Source organism: Vulpes lagopus, chromosome 11 (assembly GCF_018345385.1).
Source record: "Vulpes lagopus strain Blue_001 chromosome 11, ASM1834538v1, whole genome shotgun sequence".
NCBI classification, from domain to species: Eukaryota; Metazoa; Chordata; class Mammalia; order Carnivora; family Canidae; genus Vulpes; species Vulpes lagopus.
In genome coordinates, this window is record NC_054834.1 from 69,155,841 (window position 1) to 69,179,969 (window position 24,129).

General features: G+C 56.5%; 1 protein-coding gene across 2 annotated transcripts; it reads right to left on the bottom strand.

The window, feature by feature from the left end:
* Positions 1-454: 454 nt before the first annotated feature.
* LOC121471725 (toll interacting protein) lies at positions 455-19,544 on the bottom strand. Of its 2 annotated transcripts, XM_041722487.1 has the most exons (6): positions 19,370-19,541; positions 9,705-9,854; positions 7,777-7,959; positions 6,673-6,825; positions 5,907-5,997; positions 455-2,951 (listed from the first exon to the last, which is right to left on the bottom strand). In XM_041722487.1, the coding sequence occupies exons 1-6, from the start codon at positions 19,400-19,402 to the stop codon at positions 2,737-2,739; spliced, it is 825 nt and encodes a 274-aa protein (XP_041578421.1). In that variant the 5' UTR covers positions 19,403-19,541; the 3' UTR covers positions 455-2,736. The 2 variants fall into 2 exon arrangements, with proteins under 2 accessions (XP_041578421.1, XP_041578422.1); XM_041722488.1 differs by lacking the exons at positions 5,907-5,997; positions 6,673-6,825; positions 7,777-7,959 and having other exon boundaries at positions 2,749-2,951; positions 19,370-19,544.
* Positions 19,545-24,129: the final 4,585 nt, after the last annotated feature.

The following is a 24,129-nucleotide window of genomic DNA, read 5'->3' on the forward strand; positions in this document are numbered from 1 at the left end:
GCATGTGGAGGAAGCACTCTCTGCAGAACCACCTTGGGGACAGGGTGGGGGCAGCTACCTCCCTGCAGGCCGACTGCCCGCCCCTGCTGGCTCTGGGACACGACACTCCTCCCCACCCCCTTGGGCCAGTGTGTGTAGTGGGGGTCTAGTGCACAGTGGAGCGTGCTGCACCCTGGGGGATGGCTCCATCTGGTGCCTGCCCTCCCGAACCGCTCCCAAACAGCCCAACAAGTGCTGCCAACCTGCTGACAAAGAAGTCACATCCGCAACCCTAGGCCTTCTCCCCAACATTTTAGTCAAAAAAACAAAACTTCACACTTGGTACAAATATTTCAGGTTAATGTTCTCAATACAGCCACTATGTTTCACCTTCACTCACACAACAGTACATGCGGTTTATTTGCTAGTGAATGTATTCCAAGCTAAAGTAAAAACCACTCGGGAACAAAAATGGTGAAGTTTCATTGGAGAAGTTTAATCTTCTACTTTTATAGATATCATGTATTAAATTAGAAGGCTGAAAAGCAAAAATATACTTTACAATCAAAGATCAATCTGGACGCTGGACCCCGACCGAAGCATCAGAAACACAGAGCTCTGAGAATCATTCCCACCAGGGCACAGAGCTGCCACCAGACGGTTGTCGGTAAGGGGAGGGGTACCTTCAGGGATGCCGGACATGGGAGGAATCCCCGGCACACACTGAGGGCATAAGCCTATGCTCTGTCCTCGCTGTCAGCGGGGGAAGGGGGGGCTGCATCTGGAGGAAACACCAGCAGCCAGCCCCCCGGGGTCCCAGGGTTAGCCACCTGGCCATGTACAGGGCCACGCGGCACAGGTCCCCCAACACCAGCAGCCGCCCTGGTGCACGGCGTCCATCGTGGCCATGCTGCAGCTGTGTCATCAGCCCGTCCTGTGCCTGCCTCGGAGGACCTGCGGTGCGGCCCCCCTCCCCCAGAATGGCAGGCTGCCACAGGCCACGAACCCAGAAGCAGGACGTGAACAAGAAAGGAGGGCCTGATGCAACCAGGGAAGACCTTGCAGACTGTGGGCTGAGGTCACAGGCAGTGTTCACAAGGAAGGGGAGCCCAAGTGACAGGTTCAGAGTCTGTCCTGCCCACTGAGGCCCAATGCCTGTCCCAAGGAGCAATTCCACGGCACGCCAGATGTCCCAGCGATGGGACTGGGCCCCTGGATCTGGAGTCCTGTGGTGTCGTCCGTGAAGGTCGTCCCCAAAGGGCAGAGCTGCAGGCCCACCCAATGCTTTCACCCATTTGGGGAGAAATGTGCATCGTGGGCCCCAACTGTCTGAAATGGGAACCCATGCTCCACGAGCAGGGCTCACATGTCCAAGCAAGTGGTGGGAACCACTGACTGGCAGCAAGTCTTCACTGAGAACCCTGGCCTGGTGTGGTCACTGCAGCAGGCACACGTTCCTTCAGGCTCCTAATACACATTTGCTGGTGGCGGCGGCGGCGGCAGCAGCGGCAGCAGCAGCAGCAACAGCATCCTCCGACCAACAGGCAACCCCCGTGTGCAGCGGGGTGGGGAGCGAAATGGGAGTCCAGCCCTCATGCTGACCCCTCGCAGAGTCACACCAGTGGGGCCAATGGTGCCAATGGCGCTAAGACTCCCTCTCCAAAGGCAAGTGTGTGATGCCCATGTGCGGGCTGGAAGCAGCACTTGACAAACCTCTTATGTTGCTGATTTTTATGAGGTGTCCCCCCACCTGTCCCAGTCCTGTGGCCATGGCCGCCACGCAGCCCACGGCACAGCACACACACCTATCTCCTGGGAAAACTGAAACGTTCACCAGATCATTACTTCTTTCATCCACAGTGAATTCCCAGGACTGGTACGTTTAGTTAAATTAACATCAGTAGTAGCCAACGGTTCCTAAGTACCCTTTAATAAACAGATACAAAGCACTGGACCTACCACCTCTTACACCCACTCTTTAGGTTCTGTTCCAAGAGCTGGTCAGAAAGAGGAGCAGCAAGCCCTCGAGTAACACCCCACAAAGTTGGAATGAGACACAGCAGGAAAAGGCATAATGGGGTCCCTGGGGCCTGGGATGGCCCTGCTCCAGAGCCCACGGGGGGGCAGGTGGGCTGCCAGGCTCGGCCCACCCTGGATCCGGTGCATTCTGCAGCCATGCTGACACAGAGGTCAGCCCGCCCGGGATACCGATGAGCAGCCCAGGACTGCAAACAAGGAGCGTCAACAGAAAAACATGAATTTAAGTTTGAGAGCCGTAAAAATAACCCCAAATTAGGTGTTAAATGCTCTACGTGCCTGAAAGAATAGATTACTCCGGTTAAGTAAAATAACTGCATGCCATTAATCAAACCTGGAGGATGCGCAACACTTTCTAAAGCGCTGGCAGAGGCAGGCTGCTCATAGAAAGCGTTCTTGGGACAGCGTGCGGCGGAGAAGCACACGGCACTCGAACACACGTCTCCAAGCAGCAGGCAGGCAAGTGTGCGTACACGGGACGTGGCCCACGTGCCCGCTCTTCTCCCAGGGAAGCCAGGAGGAGAGCCACTCACACCCACACCCGAGTGATGGTGGCGCTCCACGGTCAGGAAGCGACAACCCACATGCATCCCAAATGAGGGTGAGGACTGGGACTACAGACGTCCAAGAAAAGGCTACACGGGGCTCCTTCACGGGAATGGGGGGGAGGGGGCCGGGCCAGCAAGTCGGGAGGGCCGAGGTGATGTGGCAGCCAGGGGTCTAGGACTCTTCACCCATCTGGAGCAGGGAGTTGATGGCTGCGTCCCTGTCCCCTCTCTGGGCTTCCAGCACGGAGCGGATCACCTCCCGGTCCATGTTGGGGAACATGTCCTGGATGGCTTTGAGATCCTCCTCACTGCAGCGGGGCTGGGTGCTCACGGCGGCTGGGGGCAGGGCCACGGGCACCACACCGGGGCTGCACACTGCAGGCACACCTGCAACCACAAGACGCGGTTTAGGGAACACATGATGGGACTGGCACCCACGCCAAGCTCGTCTTTGGAGCAAAGACGTGTGCCCCTGGCCCACAGTCTCCACGCACATCCCCATTTCCTACAGTCTTCCTCCCCAGCAGGTGTACACCACGCACTCAGAGCTAGGACAGGCTGCTTGCGCTGTGGTCCCTTCAAAGTTCCGGATGATACCATACCAGATGCCAATTTTCACGGACCCAAGACCACAAAGCAATTCTGTCAGAGAACAGAATGGCACAGGGAACAGAAGCTAGACATCAGGTGGCAACTATGGTACAGGCAGGGCACCAGGTGGATCCCTCTGATGCCAACAAGCACGTGAAGCCCGAGAGCGAGGCACACACCCAGGAGCACGTTCCATTCCGGGTCAAGGTGGTGAGGTGCTGAGAGCCCAACTTTCCAGTCAACTATCTGCAGAATGGGTGGGAACATGGGGCAGGACAGCAGCATGAGGGCTTTCCCACACTGGGCGGCACTGTCAGCATCTGGTGGGCACTGCCGTCCTTCACACACTGGCTCCATGGCCCCCTCCCCTCCTGGGAACTGCTTCAGTGCACAGATCCCACAGTGCGAGAGAACTGGGGGGAGGCTCTCAACCCACCCCAGGGTTATCTCTCCCGTGGGACCCCCACCTGTTAGGGGGGCAGCAGCTGCAGACAGCACCCCTCCTACGGTCCACAGATGCATGCATACACCCCTCATATCACACATGTGCACACAGGTGCCACACACGCGTACACACCAATGCTGTAGATCACACATGTACACACATGTATACACACACCTCACATCACACGTGTGCACATGCATGCCACGCACATGCACACCAACGCTGTAGATCACACGTGCACACATGTGCCACGCACACATGCATACCAATGACGTAGACCTCTGTGCACACACATACATGCACACACACCTTGACAAGATCATGGAAATAAGTTATTCACACCAAAGAAGATTCTGAAGCAGCACAAACTTCAAACAAACACAGGCAGCTGGCACAAGTTCCTGTCTGTAGGAAACACACAGAAGCCAGTGGGCAGCTTGGCCTCAAGAGATCCAGGCAAAAGCTCCTTCCTCTCCTTGGTCACTTCCTGCGAGTAGCTGACTATTCCAAAGCTTACAAACGTGCATCAAAAGAGAAGTTCAAAGTCTCCATTTATACAGAAGTCTGGCCTTTCCCAGAATAAACCTCTTAAGACAAACCTCAAAGACTCACAAAGAAAACTAAGGAACCAGAAAAACACATCTCGTCTCCTGAGAACATGGACTTTCCGTTAACCAAACACGTCCTCATGCTGCTGACCCTGTAGCTCAAATGTGCCCCTCAGAAAGATATGTGAGGCGCCAGCCTGGGCACATGTGAGTGAGACCTTATCTGGAAGGTGGGTGAGAGCCAGGTTGTCCTGAGCAAAGTCTTGATTAGACGGGCACCTCAGATGCTGGCACAGACACCCAGGAGGGGGCCATGTGGTCATGGGGCGGAGGCTGCAGCAGGAAGGGTCTGGAAGGGCCCCGCCCACAGCCTGAGTTTAGACTTTGGCCTCCAGAATGGAGAGCAGAGATTTCTGCTGTGTGAAGCAGAGGTGCCTCCATGGGCCTTTGTTCCAGCTGCCCCAAGACACTCACTACCTTTGGAGAGCTCCCGAAGGCACCTGTTCCTCCTCAAACCTTTAACATGGGAGTGAGACAATGTCACACAGAGCCTGAAACCGCTGCAGCGAAGGGGCAAGGAAGGACGAGATCCTCGGGCAGACGTCAGCACAGAGCAGAGACCCCCGAGGCCAGCCACAGCTGCTCCAGCAGCACGAGCTGCTCTCCCCACTCGTGGTGCTCTCCTGGGGCACGAATGTCCCCTTGGCTTTCTGAAGAGTTTCTGCATCTCTACAGAGACTCCCTCTTCTCACTTGGTAAGACATTCTCTAGAAACTCGTCCTGGCTGTTCCACAGCTCTTTGATCACCAAGGCCACTTCCCATCAGCTGGTTCTGACCCAACCAGGGCTTACACTTCCCCGCAGTTCTCCCCAAAAGTCTGGAACTGGTGTGAACACCTCAGAGGCAGATGCAGCCTCCCAGCTCTGCGCCCGTCCTTGCTGGGCTGTGTTTAGGCTCCGTCAGGGTAAAAGTAAGCCTGAGGCAACACCCCGGTCCCGCACCAGCCACAACTGCACAATGACGAGACCTCTCTTCTCTGGGTGGGCGGAAACACCAGGGCGCCCCATGCCACCCCAGCCCCGCGCGCCAGTGTCCTGCCCCAGTCCAGCCCCTTCGGTACGATGCGACCACAGCACCATGCTGTGACCCAGCTCCCTATACGACACCGCCTCTGGCAGAGAGCGCGGTAACTCAGGGCTCTGCTGCCTCCCTTCTCTCGGGGATCACAGTCCTGCAAGGCCTGCTTGCTGAGCCCGAACAAGCTGCTGCTTCATCTGTTATGCCCAGTTTTATGGCTGTTTGCAGCAGAGAACAGTGGAATCCAGTTACCATCACAGCCAGAGCAGAAGCGAACCAATGGCTGGTGTTAATATTTGAAAATTCAAAAGCATGAAAGCAATCCAACTGGATTTTACTAGGCTGCCACAAAGTGTTACTTTACAAAGACGAATAAACACAACAACGGGAACATCAGGGCTCACAGCTCACTTCGCCCCATAGTGCAGGATCTTTCGAGACAGGAACTCACACACTGACATGTTCCGAGATTACACTTCTACACCTCCATAAAAGTTCAACTTGCCAACAGTCTGGGGAAAAAAAATTCTATATCCCACAGACACATAAAAAACTCAAGCCTCAGACCAGACCCCTTGCGTTTGGAAAGGTCCTCATGAGTCACATCCAGACCTGACTAAGCCTCCGCACGGCACTCCAAGCCCCTGAGGACAGTGCTGGGGATGGGGAGTGGCACATACCTGTGATGGGCACGTAGCCTACGCCTTGCTGGTACACGGTGGGCATCAGGACCACAGGCTGAGGCGGCATCATCACGGTGGCTGGCAGCGACTGGAATACACCAAATATTATCACGGGGTCATAGGAGTGCACAGCATACACCGAAACGGACATCCTGACACCGTCCTGGAGGAAGGCCCAGGTGAGCCACAGCCACCCGACATAGGGTCAGACGGGAACGTTCCCCAGGAAGAAAACGAGCACTTTCAGGACCTGAAAGCACTTTCTTGACAGCCTCTAACACACTATTGGCTCAGTTATTGCAGTTGGAATTATGTGCTCCTGTGAAAGCATTTGCTGTATAATGAAACGTTTATGAGTAAAGTCACACGGATGCTGGGACTTGCTTTCCAACAGTCAGGCTGGGAACCTCCTTGAGGCAGAGTTAAAACAGGGACACCACCACCACCTCGGTGACACAAAGGTCCCAGACCCCACCTGCCCCAAGAGCAGTGGGCCACGGACATGGAGCCGCACAAGGCAGGGGACCTACGGGCCAGCGGCTGCTCCCTTACACTCTGCGTGGTCCTGAGACCTCTCCCCACTACATGGAGGACCTGCTCTGGCCATGAGGAAGCCTGTACACCGAGGAATAGACCCCCACACCATGCTGCTCCTCCCACTAGATTGCCCGACGCCCGTGGGCTAAGGTCCCAGTCCCTCAGGGACAAATGGCTGCGCTGAGCTGAGGCTGCCCTGTGCCTGCCCTCCGGCCCCAACCCTTACCGTGTAGGACATGACCAGGTTGATCATGCCCTCCTTGTCATCACCCTGCCGGCCACTCAGGCTGTACCACTCGTCCTCTACCTTGCCCTGTTTCAGGGACTCGGGAATGGTGACGTGGGTCCAGGCAATGCGATCATCCATGGAGAAGGCCCGCTGAGGGAGACACAAGGGGATACACGTGCTGCTACCACCCTGAGGTCCCTCTTAACTGCCCCGCAGCCCCACCCCCAGCCCTGCCCTCCCCCTGGGCCACCTCCTCCAAAGGGTGATCCCCCCACCCCGAGTCTGGCCCCCAGCTGTATGCAACCTTCAGCCCCCACTCTCTGCTGAGTACGGGTTACCAGCTGGGGAAGAGAGGACCCCATAGGACCCCCACCCTCATCCCTGTGAGGCCAGTAGGGCCTTAGCATCTGGACATGCACTGTCTGGCCTCTGCCCATCCTCTCAGGATCCCTTGCAAGTCCAAAAGCCAGTGGGTGTGAATGGAGGGAAGGAGGTGTCCTCCCTTCTGCCCCCCTGTGCTGAGCAAAGGGAGAGGAGTAGGAGGGAGGAACCTGCAAGGAAAGAGTGGGCAGAGGGTACCACATGAAGGGGGGAGAGGGGTAGCTCCAGGCCTTGCTGCCCAATCCCCAGCCCTCCAACCTCTTATTCTGCTAGCCAAGACCCAGAGGCTCTCTGGCAGCCCCATAGGTGCCCAGAGGACCAGCCCAGGACTAGCCATGCTGCAGCTATCTGACCCTCCCAGGGACACTTGGGGGCTGGCAACTTGCACAAGAACCCCACTCTACCAAGCGTGGGGTCTGACCCACTGTACGCCCATCTGGTCACAAGAGCCAGCCTCTGTGCCTTTGGTGTGGGGATCTGTTTGGGGCTTGGGGAAGGGGGGACAGTCAAGACTGTGTCCCCCGCTCCAGTGAGGCTGTTTCTGAATGTAACTAGTGAAGACATCTGTATGGAATTGTGTACACTGCTGCTGAGAACACCAGGTCACCTGCCACAAAGCAATAACACACCTACTCTGGGCACACCTGCAGTTCCCAGACAGCCTCAGTGGTGGAAGGCAGGGCACCCGCTGCGCCCGTGACGGGTGGGCGGCCCTCTCACCTCATCAAAGATCTCCAGGTAGAAGGAATCCACGCCTGGGGGCACTGTGCACTGGATGACTTTATTCCAGCGAGGATTCTTGGCACCATTGTGGGCGGTGGGGGTCTCATATACCGCATAGCCCAGACGCAGTCGGCAGTACGGGTCCATGCGGGTCATGCCATAATTCTTTGCCAGCTTGGCCTGAGATACATACAGCCGATGTTACTGAGTGAAGTGCCACTGGAGTGAAAGACGCATGCTCACCCGAGCTGTCCATGCCAGGGTTCAACACATCAACCCCGGCATTTCCAGGGAACAGGATGTGGCAACTATGTTCCTTGGCGCCAGGTACCAAAGGTCACCATATTCAAGTTGAGAGAGGCTCTGGCCCATGTAGGGCAGCTCCGTCTCCAGCGTTCCCTTTAGAAGAGGCTGCAGAAGAGGGTGACAAGCAGGCTGTCCCGAGCCAGAGCCAAGAGCCACCCAGAACACGGGGCTCGAGGGCCGGCCTGGACCAGCAGGGTCACGAGTTCAGGGCACTGGCCCAGCCACTGCCTGGCTCTGCTTTCTGTTCTCTGTCTGCTGATGCCTTGGCTTATGAATCCTGAGGAGCCTAACCTTCAGCCAGACAGGCTGAGTGTACAGAGAAAGCAAGCTTGGGACTGATGAACAGGGAGGGAAGGCAGGTAGCCCAGGGTATTCATCAGCAGATGCACTGGAACGTGAAACCTAAAACCACAGAACCTGGTTACGATGTGTCACCACAGCTTAAGGGTGGAGTAGCAATAACAGCAGGCCTGAACGTGTCCACTAGGAAGGGCACAGGTGCAGGGAGAGAACGTGTGATGGGAGTGCCACAACCACGACAGAGGGACCTCTCAAGCCTCAGTGACAAGAACACAGCCCAGCAAAATGCGGGCAAAGACTACAGGAGAAACTGATGCCTGCATGCCATCAGAGACCCAAAAGCAAAACCCCAATGAACCCAAATCAAACCAACCCTCCTGTGACCACAGGAAACACCCGCATCCCGCAGACAGGGAGCAGACGACACACTACTGGACATCCAGAAAGAAGCCTTATGGGCCATGGCGTAGGCACTCCCATGTGAGCAGAGTGGAGGCTGGCCTGGGTGGGGGGCAGGGAGGGGGCCAGGGGCCTGACCGCAGGGTGCTCCATCAGCAGGAACCACCAGGGAGGTACATGCCAGGGGAGGCAGGCCAAGTAGCATGTTGGGGCCCCAACGGACTGGGGGAGAAAGGCTTATCAAAGGAAGTGGGAAGCCAGGGCCACACCGAGAGGCCCAGCAGGCAAAAGAGGGCTGTTTTGGGTCCCTGGGACTGGTGCCACAAGGGCCTGGGAGGACCACGTGGAGGGTAAAAAGTGGCCACTCCTGTGGGCACATGAGAGGGCAGTTTCAGAACATGTGAGTATCTGAGGTGACCCTATCACCCCCGAGAGTGTGGCCAGGTGTCTGGGATGCAGTCACCTTAAAACCCACAGTATTCGTGAGGCCTGACTGCAACTCCGTCTGCCTTCAGTGACTCCCCTTCGTGGTTTTATGGAAAGTTGTGGTGACCAAAACCACTTTAGATCCTAACAGTGCCTCTGGCTTTCCTAGCGGTCTGTTCAGCAGCCAGGCCCTCCCCTCACGCCCCCACTTCCCCCACAGCCAGGAGGGTCGGGCGGGGCATCCATACACAGGCTGGCACAGAGCACGTACCCAGAAACATCCCTCACTGATTATTTTTGCTATTTCTGGTAGAAGTCTACGTATTCATCAGTATCTTTTACGCTAATGTTTCAAAAAAAAAAAAAAAGAGAGAGAGAGAGAGAGAGAGAGAGAAAACCCATTTATTCACACAGACAATGTGGCCCAGCAGCCACAGCCCGGAGAGCAACCAGCACTCAGGGCCACCCTTTCCCTGGGGAGGCCCAACACCCACCTGCACCACGGTGATGCTGAGGCGGCCCACTGTGCCCACCGCCCCTCCATACTGCAGTTGCTGGGCTGCCTGTGCGTCCAGCTGCACCTGCTGCTGCGCGGCCGTGGGTGTGATGCGGAGGAAGTCCTGCGGGAGCTCACCAACGTACACCTTCGGGGAGAACACAGGTGCATTAGTGGGGGGCTCAGTCACTGCATCTATGGTGGGAGAGGCCCACAGGGCCAAGGTCTCCAGCCCAAGCACCATGAACCACAACGCTGCCATCCAGTAAGGAGCCCTCTCACTCAATAGATGCAAAAAAGCAAAGCGGGCTTCTGCTCTGCCCACTGACAGCAGGTTCTCAAGCTCAGAACGGCTCCCTGACAGTCTCTTGGGCTGCGCTCAGGTGTCACACGCCCCCTGCCTACATGTCCGCCATCTGCTTTTCCTGCTGCCACCAGGACCTCCAGGCCTGTGAGCTGCAAGGCACTCGTTCAAACCAGCAGTGAGATGAAATCAGAAGGTTGGGTCTCCAGGTACATGGAAGCTCCCCCCGCCCCACCATGCTGACACACTCGAAAACCTCCACCTGAAACAGCTCAAGCTCAAAAACAACAGCCCAGAAGACAAAAAGGAAAGACGAGCAACAAGAAGCCCCAAAGACCTCCTCCTCCTGCCTCTTGCTGAACCCCTTGTCCACAAGGCTGCCTGGCTTCTCAAAGAAGGGGTGGAGACGCACTGGAGGGTGGACTGCACAGAGGCCCCCAGGGTTCCAAAAAGCCAGTCTTCCAGGAAAAGGCAGTGGCTAAGGGGAGTGGACTGCCACACGTGGCAGTGGCCCTGGACAAGGCTTCCCCCACACAAATGAGCAGAGAGGGCAGCTGTGTCCCCAGGCCAGCAGAGCTCGGACCCGCAGTGTCTGATGCCCAGACAGCCTGCCCTCCGCTCTTTCCCAGGCAGGGTAGGTTTGGGGTGTGGAGGGCCACAGTGTAAGGACTGACGCAGCCCCGCAGACCTGGGAGGAGCCTCCCAGGTCTCCTCCACTGCCCCAGAGTACATCACCACAGACTCTGGCCGAGAGCCTTGAAGGAATGTTATTTTCAGGACATGCCAAAGGGAAAGGAAAACCCCCACGAGTCATAGGGAGTTGTGGCAAAGTGCATTTACTGACAGTGGCCAACAGAGACTGCTTCAGATATCCAGGTGCCAAATATCCTAAGGCCTCTATAGCTGTGGTTCTGGACCTCCAGATGACACAGATCTGGGAAGATTCCAAAAGGTTCCATACCCGTTGAGCTCACAAGCACCACTGGGAAAGCATTTCTCCACAAGCACCTTGTGCTGTTTCATTTCAAACATCCCTAGAAAGGTCTAGGTTCCTGTCTTCGTGTCCCCATCTCAGGCTGGAGATCGCCCAAGCCAGGCACCGAAACAGGTGGAGACCCACTTGGGTCTCCAGGCCCAGGGGCTGTCTGTCCCCAGCTACTCCCTCCTTGGCACCCATCAGCTTGGTGCTCCAGCTGCTTCCCTCTACAAAGCAAGAGCACACTTCTTCCTCTCGGGCTGGGATGTATGGGAGTGACCTCCACGCCTGGCAAGGAGAGCATCTTGCACCTTCTCCACGTCTGGAGTGGGGAAGCCCCGGTGGGCCCACAGGAGCCCTGAGAACTCATTACAGCCTGAGGGGAAAGCAGGGGCACCCAGGAGGTGCAGGGTTGCCAGGTGAGGAGTGTGCTGCCTCCCTGGGGGCCTCTCAGGCTGCTCGCCCTCCCAGAGGGCTGAGATGCTGTGGCTGGCCTGGGGGCTACCAGACCCACACCCATCACCAGCTGCTGTGGGCAAACGGGAACCGCACTCCCAGCCAGAGCTCTTCCCAGTGGACGCGGGGCCAGATGCTGCCATGCCAACTGGCCACAGTCCTCCCAACCTCCGCTGGGGCCGCAGCAAGCTTGCCTGTTCCTGTGAATGTAATCTGGCAGACACAGACTCATGTTAACCAAATGCAGATTAGTGCACACAGACCAAATTCTCATTTATTCTGAAAAATAACTACCCACCCCATACCACGTACTGCAGTTCTGAGGAGTGAGGAGTGCAGGCAATGGTCTGTGCCCTTGATCCCTTGTCCTGGGATCAAGCCCTGCCATCAGGCCCCTCACTCAGTGCTGAGTCTGCTTGGGATTCTCTCTCCCTCTGCACTTCCCCCTGCACTCACTTGTGCTCTCTCAAATAAATCTTAAAAAAAAAAAAAATCAAACATCTAATGTTCAATAAGATTTTAACTGTAAACATGAAACGATTTTTACAACAGAAGTTAATTATGCTATGCAAACAAAACACAGAAGGGATAGAAGGTGAGTCCCCTGGCCAGTACCAGCACTAACAGGCTAGGGGACACTAGGTTCCTGAAAAGGCGCAAGGAGGATAATATGCCCTGGGGTCTTCTTCTCACCTGAGGAACAAGCTACAAAATCCCTGACTGGCAGTCCTCAGATGGTCAAGGTCCCCCAAAACAGAGAAAGTCTGAGATGGTCCCAGAGTGCAGGTCACTAAGAATCCACTGCCACTCCATGCCATGTAGGGTTCTGTCCTGGGGTGGAACTCCAGGACAGAAGGGACACTGAGGCAAACACGGCAGCCAGATAAAACCTGGAGAGAGTAGTCATGCAGCAAAGCCAGGTCTCCAGTTATGACAAACGTCTGTTGGGGATGCACACAAGGTGCAAACACACTGGAGCTCTCTGAACTGTTCATAACTGTTCCATAACTCTAAAGTTCAAAGTTTACTAGAAAAAAACCTTCAACTTAACTAAAAAAAAAAGAAGAAAGAAGACGGAAACAGCATTTCAGTTCTGACGAAATACCACTCTCTTGGTGATGCAACCAGCACCCCGCTGCCCCGGGAGCTGCCAGACAGGTCTGTCCGCTGCTACAACCCCAGAGACTTGCAACTCGAAGGAGCTCGTCCAAGTGCGCCAGTTCCCACACCTTAAGTCAGTGCTGCTGACAAAGCCAGTCTGCGTCAGATGTTACAGAGTCCAGGTGCCGACACAAACCCCACCACCTCAGAGACCAGCCGGGAAAGTGTGTGGTGAACACTTGGCTTACAGACGTAAAGGAGAAATCCAGAGCTAATCCTAAAATTTTTACGTTTGCCATATTATCACAGAGGAAAAGTCTGAATTGTAAAATCAGCATACATGCTTTATCCTGGCCGAAAGACCAGAGAAGAATCGTTAATCTTGATTATAGATAAATCGTGAATATTCTAAACTGTTATCTGGCTCACGCTTACAAGATGGACACACTGAGTCCAAAACTGGCTGTCAGCTGCACACTGGGCAGGGGGCCCTCTGGGCCTGTCACTGTCCGCACAAGGAGCATCGTCACACATTTCTCTTCGCCGCTGCTCATGGAACTGTTACACCACAGACACTCTGGATAAATTCACATCCTGTACACCGACCTGCGCTCTGCGTACAAATAGCACTCTTCAGCTAACACAGGGTTAGAACCAAGCTCCTAGGGGCACCCGGGTGGTTCCAGGTCACAAACTCGGGGTCCTAGGATCCAGCCCCACATCAGGCTCCCTGCTCCTCCCTTCCCCCCCGCCCCCGCACTGTTGTGTGCGTGCATACAGAACAGGGTGCAATGGTGCCATGAAGAGCAAGAGCCCCAGTACAAGCCGCCAGGCACCGTGAGGCCTTCTGTTCACTCTGCCTCATCTGAGAACCCACCTCACCCTCTGGGGCTGGCATCACCAATGAAAACACAGGTGCTCGGGGCTCTGGAGCCCCCATCACGGTCCAGAGAGGCACCCCGACACAAATGCCTCCTTGGCCCCCACCTCACCACTCGGCTCTCAGTCCGCATCACTCACACTAGAACCACAGCTGAAAGGGACAGAGGAATGTTACCACAGAGAAACAGAGAGGCCAACAGCTCACAGGTCAAGGAGCCCCAGCCCTCGGAGCCCTGAACCTGCCTGGCATCACAGGGACCTACGCTGAAGGCCCTGCAAAGGCACACTTGCTGCTAGATTCCCCAGGGCCACAGCTCAGCACGTTCCACCATCTGGCCCAGGAGAAAGGGACTGTCCCCCAGGTAACTGCACGGAGCAGTGGCTATGAGCCTCAGCCTGGCTACGGACAGAATGTTCACTGTACCTCGGCCAAGGCACTGGCTCTGGCACTCTGTGGGAGGGAGCCAGGCAGGTGAGGAGCCGGGCGTGCCATGCCTCACATGTGGTTGTGTCTGGCGCCTAACTACAGGGTGTGACAGCAAGTGGGCAAGTCGGGCCACAGAGGAGTGGTGTGTGGGCAGTGGGGAGGCTCTGGGAAGGCAGAGCAGGACTTCCTAAGGGACCATCCTGACATTCTAGCTGGAACACCCTGCAGTGTGGGGCCACCTCCAAATGGGACAGGGTGGAATGCAGTGGAGGGGACCAAGGAAAGTAAAGTTCTGCTCTGTGACATCTGGACCATTCCAAGTAGAGAGCAAGGAGCAGCAGAACACTTGGAGCTGGAGTTGAGAAGGAGGCCTGGGAGGGGGCAAGGAGTCAGGGTCATGCTGGGGACCCAAACTCATGGTCCCTAAGGGAGAGAGCACACCCAGAAAAGAGGAGGAGGAGCCCGGAGAAGAAGTCTGAGTGGAGACTGTGGCCTGGGAGCAGGGATGGCCATTTCCAGAGGGCCCAGAACTCACCCAGGAGAGCTTCTGAACACGGAGACCAGCTGTCACTGTGCCCCTACTCACAGTACCCTCCCCCACTCGCACATGGCCTCCTGCGGTCCCCAGAGCACAGGTGGCTTCCTGGTATCTGGCAGCTTTGCTGCCCTCAGCTGATGCAGCTGCACTCCTGGGGGTCGCAGCCCCACACAACTAGCTCCCCAGCTCCCATCATCCTGTAGGCATCGAAGCAGAATGGTAGGGGACACGGAGAGCTGCAGGCAAAGATGGTTGAGGAAGAGCCGTTTTTTTTTTTTTTTTTTAAGATTTTATTTATTTTATTCATGAGAATACACAGAGAGGAGAGAGAGAAGCAGAGACAGGCAGAGGGAGAAGCAGGCCCCTTGCAGGGAGCCTGACATGGGACTCGATCCTGGGTCTCCAGGATCACGACCTGGGCTGAAGGCGGCGCTAAACCGCTGAGCTACCTGGGCTGCCCAAGAGCCGAGTTTTTTGAGAAATGAAAACTAACTCTTAGGGCCCCAAAGTTCATCTGTTCAGGTACTTCCTACAGGCCAGGCCAGGAACTTCACACACGTGGACTCGGTCCGTCCTTGTACAATGCATGATAAAGGTTTATGCGCAAGGCCACCAAGGCACAGAGCCTCCGTAGCTGGCCCACTCGGAGCTGTCACTCAGGAACCACACTGGTGACCCAAAGAGGGATGACAAGGGTGTGGGGGAGTGCGGTGGAGATGCGGAGCCAGGCAGGGACTGAAGTGTCCACCACTGACTTCGCCAGGACGATCTCCTGCGTGGGAGGGGACAACCATCAAGCATAGTGCCACACTGGCAAAAAGAGCTTCCAGGATTTAGAGGGAAGACAGACACAAGGACGGACAGAGAGTGCTGTCACAGGGAATGCCTAAGCACAAGGTGTGAGGGGTGGGGAAGGGGCACCTCAAGGTCACGTATCCCTCAGGAGGGGCATCAACACAGTGACCCACCTTACAACCTGCTGAGGCTGCATGGGCATGTCTCTACCAAAACCACCAAGACGATGGAAATCCGGGTCTTTGCCAGGCCAGGACAGAATGAAAAGCTGAATTTGAGAAACTATTTAACCGCCCCAAACACAAGGAGACACAAGGAGAGCCACAGAAACCGAGAGAGGCAAAGAGAAGCACAGAAGACACCGTCTGAAGGAACCATGTGTGTCCATGAGACTACACACAACCATGTAACGTGTTCCGGCGAAAAGACAGAGACACTTCTTAAATCTGACTTGGCGATAAACCAATAGTAAACATCAAAGTGCAAAATGTCACGTCAAAGAATGAAAAAACAAACACATGGCCAGTACTCCCACACCAGCAGGGGATAGCCAGTGAGGCTACCACGCCCCAGAAGGACCTGACTACCGAAGTGCACAGCAGTCCTGACACTGGTTGCACCCCTACTCAGCTCGGAGGGGCGGGAAGGGAGGCCCGGGCTCTCCACCAGCTGGGAGGACCCATACTAGCAGGCAGGGCCTTGTGGGGCGAGTAGATGTGCCACGGCGAGCAGTACGTGTGCAGGAACCCCAGGGGCTCACGACCATGCTCGAAAACAGAAACCCTGCCATGCTCAAGCCTAAAGAGAAAGCCAAGTCTTTCCTCTGAGTACTGGAAATTCACAGGGAAGAGCGGAGCATTTACCTGACCTCTTGCACAACTCACTTCAGGACAAGCAGATGGTGGACTATCTGCAAAGCCATCTTTGCCAAAAGTCCCAGTTAACAAACATAGAACAACAATAAAATACAAGTATCACCCTTTGCAATCCCTAGAGTCACTGATCCAGGAGTGATTATCAATACCAGGGCCTTGCCATTTATGTTTACTATCAATTTGAATATTTACAGATCTTTTTATATCCATATGTAAGAGCACTGTCAACACGTCACTTACCAAAAACAATCATTATCAATAAGGCTAACGAGGACCTGGACAGCCTCAGGTCACCCAAGCGTCGCCCAGCAGACCAGCTCAGGTCAAGGACAAGGCATCATCACAAGGAGGGCTTTACGCTTGGCCCGCACCCGCTAACCCATCAGCATCACCAGGAGGAGGAGGAGTGCTTGTGATTAGCCTAAACTCCCTGGAGCCCACCCGCATCTGTGGGGGAGGCTGGAAAGGCCCCCACTGCCTCTGATTGAGCTTTCACCGCTGTCCCCATGAGCTGATTGGGCACTGCCGTGGTTTAAAGCAGCATGTTCACAAAGTCCCCAAGCTTGAACAAGGCAGGCAGGGGCCTCCACACAGTTACTTCTCCTGTGGCCCAGCAGTTGCTTCTGAACAGTCTGTGAAGTGGACAGAACCCTGGACAGAAAAGGATGTCCTCTCAAGAATACCAGCAACATTAGAGGGGGACAGACAGCACAGGCCTGGCATGAGTCTCAGTGGTGATTTGGGGAAGAACAACCATCTCAGCCCCACCAAGGGGAGCGGCCAGCACTGCCCTGTCCTCAACCCTCCCCACCCAGCCCCTCAGGCCTCTGTGGGCAAGGGCACAGGAAACACCCCATCTCCCCTACCAAGCAGACTCCCCTCCCTCCTTCACATCTCCAAGGATGCTGCTTGTCACTCCTCAGTGGTGAGCGGGAGGCAGTGGTCAGACTTCAGAGTACGCCCCATGTGAGTGAGTCCAGGCTCCGGGCTCCCTGGAGCCCCAGTGGAGGCCTGCGTGGTGTGCGCAGGGACGGGGCCCACTGGCACAGTGCCAATACCCAGGAGAGCCCCACCCAATGTTCCTCCACACCTGCAGGGATGGAGCATACGGTCAATGTGGGGCACCTTCGGCTCGACAACGTCCACCAGACTCGATCAACTATGACACGGTCCTTACAAGGATCGCTTAGTTCTGAGAGCAGCAGTGGACACTGAAGAGGCCTTGTGCCAGGCAAAAAGCTTTCTAAAAACATTGTCACTGTAGTGACTAGATAAAACTCAAGCACCCAGTCCATCTGCTGCCTGCAGGCCATTCATCTGGAAAAGTGCCCTGGCCATACCTGCCACTGGCACAGGCATGACACACATGACCCTCCCTGGCCTTCCAGCAGCCCGCCTGCCCTCTCTCCTTCCAGGCCCGCCTGCGCTCCAGCCCCAGCCCTATGACACCCACTCCTTCAAGTGTCTCTCCCCAGAAGAACCTTACCCACTTCAACCACGGCCCCCGACAGGCCATCTTCACATCTAACTCTTGAGGTAAGACCCACAGCTCCGGGCGCCTCAGTAGGTTGAGTATCTGACTCTTGGTTTTAGCTCAGGTCATGATCCCGGGGTCATGGGATTGAGCTCCACATTGGACTCTGAGCTCAGGGCAGAGTCTGCTTATCCCTCTCCTTCTGTTCCTCCCCTGCTTACACTATTCTCTCACACACTTTTTCTCTCAAATAAATCTTCAAAGAAAAAAAAAAAAAAAAACCCAGAGCTCTGAGCATGCAGCTCACCTGTGCGGTCATGCTGGTGGGCTGTTGTTGGGCTGCACTGGGAGATCCTGACAGCAGGCACCACACTTGCCTGTTCATTGTATGGCGCTGCCCCAAATACTGTGATCATAACACTAGCCAAGAGGTCACATGACCTCACTGGCACCCAAGACCCCAGACACTGATGCCCCCTTCCCAGAGCCACCCGGCAGTTCTGGACCAGACCTAACGTCACTGCACATTTACAGGTCACAGAGAGCACCTCTGAGCCACTCCTGTCATATGGGTGCTGCACACCACCATGTGCACATAAAGCCATACCACACTCAGGAAGTCAGACCAGCAGCACTCCCTCACTCCCGAGTGTCAGGAGCTTCAGCTTTATGCTGTCACAGAGCTGAGTGCTGCCCCAGTAACAGGACCAGCTGAGCTCTACGGAGGCTCCCTTCACCCAGATACCGAGCCCAGCTTTGTGCGTGTTTACACTCAGGCCCATGCCACCAGTGAGATTCTGCATGAGGGCACTGAGCTCCCAGGAGGCCAGGGAGGGGGCTGTCCTGCCAGATTATGAAGCCCACTGCTCCTGGGCGGGGGTGTGGGAGGACAAATAAAGGAGCTGCTAATCTGGTTCCCTTGCTTCTGGGATCAGCCAGTTGCATAAACATGAGAAATTGCTGGCAGTGGACCTGCTGCAATTCTCTGTGAAGATGGGAGAGCTGGAAGCCACGAGGATGAGTCCAGAACTCTCCCCCACGGGCTCCGGGATGTTTCCACACTGAAGTCCGACAGGAAGTGTGTGTCAGGTCCCATTCAAAGGCCTCAGAAAGGGCACCTGTGCCCATAGGGGAACGCTGACAAAATCTGGGTCTTCCTTTCAAACTCAGGAAAAGCGTTCTGTGAAAAGATCCTCCCTTAGCGCGCACAAACAAGGTTCACCAACGTCCAGCTCTACGGGTGAGAGGCCCTGGTGACGGGGAGCTCACGGTCGGCGGCGGACTTTGAGAGAAGGCACATGAAAGCATCGCATCCGAGGAACCTTTCTTCCCTGCTCAAAAGGACCAGAATGTTCCCCCGCTGCGCATCAGGAGCTGCTGTGACACCCTGCCCCTGCCGCTCGCCGGCTGCCGAGGCTGCTGGGAGGCCCCTACCCCGAGGCCATCCTCAGCCAGTCTACACCTCTCCCGCACCCGCACAGCTCGGTGAGAACTGGGAAGGACTCGCCCAGGTCCTCGGCCCCCGCCCACTCGCTTGCAAATGAAAAGCTGACGGGGCGGCCAGTGGCCCCTAACTGGGGACACAGCAGGGCTCGTGAGCCTTACTCAGCCTGGAGGAAGCACAGGGACCATCTGGGGTTCAGGATTCTCCTCGTACAGGAAAAGCTGGGCGGGGCTTCCCCATGTGAGGACTGTCCGGGGCTCCCACCCGGGGCACGGGGACCCTCCTCCGTCCCGGCCCGGCCCCGCCGCCACCGCTCCCGGAGCCCGTCGCTGGGCCTCCCCGAAGGCTCCGGAGCCCACGCCCGCCGCCCACCACCTGCCCGCAGCCTCACCGGCCCGCGCTGCGTGCTGACGGTGGTCGCCATGGTGCTTCGCGGGCCCCGCCTCGCCCACCAGGAGCGGACGTGCCCGGGACCTCGGCGCCGGAGCCTGCGACGCCTACCGCTGTCCCCGCGAGGCCGCCGCCGCCGCCGCCGCCGCCGCCGCCGCCGCCTCGGTCAGCTGACGGCTGGCCCCGCCCCCGCGCCGCTCACTGCGCAGACGCCACGCCCGCCACGCCCCTCCCGGCGCCGCACGCACGCGCGCTCCCGGCGGACGCCTGCGCAGTCACTCCTTCCGGGCCGCCGCCCCGCGAAACGGCTCCCGAGCTGGCCGTGTGCGCACGCTCGCCGGCCGGCCCGCGCCGATCACGTGGCCGGAGGAGCTTCCGGCCCCTCGGCCTCGCGGGGCGTGGCGCCGCGGGCGCAGAGCAGAGGCAGGCGGGCGGGCGGGCTCCCGGTCCCGGAGGGCGGGCGACGGCTCACCCTGCGGCTGCCCCGGATCCTCGGAGCGCGGGAGCTTTTGCACGCGGATGTGTGGGCGCGGGGGTCGGGCAGACGGAGCGGCGGCAGTACCCGCTGTGGCGCGAGGGCCGGCCCACGGGCCGTGACGCCCGCGCGGGCAACCGCCATCCCGAGGCGGGGCGCGGCCCTCCTGCGGCCCTGCAGGGGCGTGCGAGTGGGCAGCACGAACACCCGGGGCCAGGACGGGCGTCCCTGCTCTGGCGCCCCGCCCCGGAGCGTCCACCTGCCGCCCCCCACTGCCCCGCGCCACGCCCCCACCCCCGGGGGCGCCCACCTGCCGCCCCCCACTGCCCCCCGCTACGCCCCCACCCCCGGGGGCGCCCACCTGCCGCCCCCCACTGCCCCGCGCCACGCCCCCACCCCCGGGGGCGCCCACCTGCCGCCCCCCACTGCCCCCCGCTACGCCCCCACCCCCGGGGGCGCCCACCTGCCGCCCCCCACTGCCCCCCGCCACGCCCCCACCCCTCGGGGGAGTCCACCTGCTGCCCCCCACTGCCCCCCGCCACGCCCCCACCCCCGGGGACGCCCACCTGCCGCCCCCCACTGCCCCCCGCCACGTCCCCACCCCCGGGGGCGCCCACCTGCCGCCCCCCACTGCCCTCCTGCTCTGATAGAGTGCACCCCCCACCCCACCCCCGATCATCCACCTGCCGCCCCCCACTGCCCCCCGCCACGCCCCCACCCCCAGGGGGCATCCACCTGCCGCCCCCCACTGCCCGCCGCCACGCCCCCACCCCCGGGGGCATCCACCTGCCGCACCCCCACTGCTCCCCCCCGCCCCCCGGCGGTCCACCTGCCATCCCCCACTGCCCTGCTCTGATACAGTGCACCCCCCACCCCACCCCCGATCATCCACCTGCTGCGCCCCCCACTGCCCTCTCGCTCTGCCCCGTACTACTCCTTACCTCCAGCCTGTCCACCTGCCATCCTCCACTGCCCCCCTGCTCTGCTACAGTGCATCCCACCCCCCCACACCATCCACCTGCCGCGTCCCCCACTGCTCCCTCGCTCTGCCCCGGCGCTCCCCCTTACTTCCGGCCTGTCCACCTGCCGTCCCCCACTGTCCCCTTGCTCTGCTACAGTGCACCTCACCCCCCCCATCCACCTGCTGCACATCCCCCTTCCCCCGCCAACATGGACCCCGGCGCAGGGTATGTTGCTGGGCTACGTAGCTGCAGCTCTAGGCTCCCCTGGCCTTCTTCAGACATCTCAGAATTGCCTGTGCCCCTTGACAGCATCCAATCCAGAGCGGAACCCCGCTTACTTAAATAGTGGGCATAACCACCTACAGAAACGCAGTCCTCCCTGGTGTGTGTTCTCTTTACCTGCAACCAGTTAAAATCCCCACTGGTTGAATTGCAGTTGGGGGAGTGGGGGGCCCTCCACCCAAGACCTGAGTCCTTTCCCTCTGTGCACACTCCCCAGGGCTCACAAGGAGCCAGCCACTTGACTGCTCATCTGTTTGCCCTCCATTGCACTATGTCCAATGGCACCTCTGGTGAGAACCTGAGGAATTGGGATGCCCTGGCTCAGATCCCCCAGGCAAGGAGTTTATCCACATGCTCACCAAATAGATGAGCAACTCAATCCTAGAATCTCATTTTGAGGGTCTGTTTTCTGGGGCCACTTCTGGTGGCAATTACTGTATCAGCCAGCGTCCCAGCAAGAAACAGATGGCATGCTTGCAAAGATAATTGGAGGAATTTTAATAAATGAACTAATTACAAGGAGGGACAGTTGAGTGAAGGACCAAGGCATCGTGAGGGAGGCAGCCGTAAACTGGGCAAGAGGCTCCCTCAGCAGAAGGCGTAGCCTATCCAGAGGAATAAAGTTCCACTGAACTGTAGGTCTAGGGGAGGGGTCTGGGGAAATAAATTATCCAACCTCCCCCTCCCCATACACGCATGCACACACAATCATCTCCAGGTGTCTCCCATTAGCTCAGCCAGGTGACCAGTCTGTAGAGGTCTCTATCCCAGAGCACAGAAATGGTCAGAAAGGTGGAAGGTGAATCTGGAGAGCACTAGCCAGAGGGTACAGTTTTGCAAAGTGGAAAAGACATAGAAATAAAACTTTTTAAAGATTATACAGGAAAAATGATAAAACTTTATTGGAGGACATTAATGAGTACCTGAATACATTTAGAACTGTAGACCATATTCATGGATAGGAATACTCAGTATCAGAAATATGTCAATTCTCCCCCAGATTGCCCTACCACGGAAATTCTCATTAAAATCTCAAAAGGGCTTTTAAAAAGAAATTTAACAAGCTAATTCTAAAAGGTGTATGGAAGAACAAAGGCTGAGTAATAGAACATTCTAGAAGAAGGAAGAGAAGGAGGCATGGATGGAACTAGGAGATGTCAAAATATTATAAAACTAGCAATCGAGCTTCTGGTGTTGATGTGGGGATAGATTCACCAACGCAACAGAGTATGGAAATGATTTAGAAGCATGCCGCCCTGGCTGAGCAGTTGGGAAAGGAAAATTTTTGCAATAAGTGTGCTAAAACAATTTCTCGTACTAGGGGAAGAATTAAAATTGGACTCCCATCTTATTCTACACAAAAGAGCAGTTTCTGGCTGAAATTGATCCAATAGATACTTGATGGATCCTACATCTTTGTTATGTTTGGAAAGGGTAAAATGAGGATGGGCTGTCATCTTGCCCTGACCCATCTGGAAAGATGTGAATAGTCAAGGGGTGGCCGTTATAATGTGAGGGGAGCTACTTAGTGAGCCTGGCATGAGAGCAAGATGTTCAGCAGGCCAAACAGCCCGAATCAGGTCACAGACCACATGTTCCTGAGAAGGGCAGAGGGAGCTGGCAGGTGGGAAAAAGGAGAATGAGGAGGGCCAGAGAGGGGGTTTTCAAAGCCATCATGGGTCGCTAGGTGGAATAATGAACCATCATCCCAGGGCTTTTATGAGAGGAGCTGGGGGCCACAGAGCAGGGCAGAGAACACGAGTTTGGCAGAATGAAAGGCCAACTATATTTCGGTGGTGAGCACAGGCTGTAAAGGGAACTGTAACATAAATGGCGGTTCCCCAGACTGATGGCTCACAGTGTCTCAGAGACTCAATGCTGACACGTGCAGCCTCGGCCCCGTGTGTCTCCTGAGTGGTGTCACTGCCCATGGGATCATTGCTTCTGGTCTACTTCCACGTTGTCACGGGAGCCCCACCTTCCCTGGCTTGTCTGTGTCCAGGTTTTAATGGCACACATGGGTATCAGTATTTGTGGGGCACCCTAATGTGCTCAGGAGCTCCAGAAGGACTTTCTGGAACTTTTGGGTGGATTCTTGAGAAATAATGTTGAAATACCATTTTGAGTGCTTACTCTGGGCCAGGTATTGTTCTGCATGCTCTATGTGTATCATCTCATTTAACTTAAACAACAGTCCTGTGGAGGGCAGGCTTATCTGTGGTATAGATGGGCTAACCAGTGAAGGAGGCACACGTCTACAATGTCTAGTCCCAACAAGTAACTAGCACCTTCAATATACAAATGCCTCCCGGAAGTCACAAAATCCCATAAAATGAGAAAGGAGACCAGACATAAAGGAACAGGTGTTGTGAACTGGCAATTCAAAGGTTTTGTAGGTGTACAGAGGGACACTGAAGCTCACTAATAGTAAGAGAATTGACATGACCATGAGACACCACTTATCATCCATCAGAATAATAAAAATTAGGGAGGAAGGGCCACAGGTCTAGGCAAGGATTGTCATGGGGAGCTCTTGTGTCGCTGGTAGGAATACAGGCTGCTGGAGGCTCTCTGAAAAAGCAATGCGGTCGCGTTCAGTAAACTATGCCGGTGAGCGGTCCCTGAGGAGACATTCTGGAAACATCCCCACTGATCCACAAGGGAATGCATTCAGGCTGTTTGCTGCATGGTTGTTTGTGTAGCAGAACTGGACAGCCCCATCCTTCACCTTTAGAGGAATGAATAAACCAAATATGATGGATATACACTGAAGAATACTGTGCTGGGAGAAACAATAAAGTGGATGTCTGTAGAACACGCATATGCATTTTTTAAATCCACAAATATTTTAGGCGGTAGTTTTTAGGACCCTATCAGCAGGCAGCCAATGTAGCGTTCCCATGAGGCAGGAAACTATGAGCCCGAGAACTGCCCCCATTCACTGCCTGCAGAGGGTCTCAGGGCTGCTGGGCAGGGAGGGGTGACCAATGTGAGGACCAATGGTCTGATCCAGGAGACTTGGCACAGACAGGGTGGGGTGCA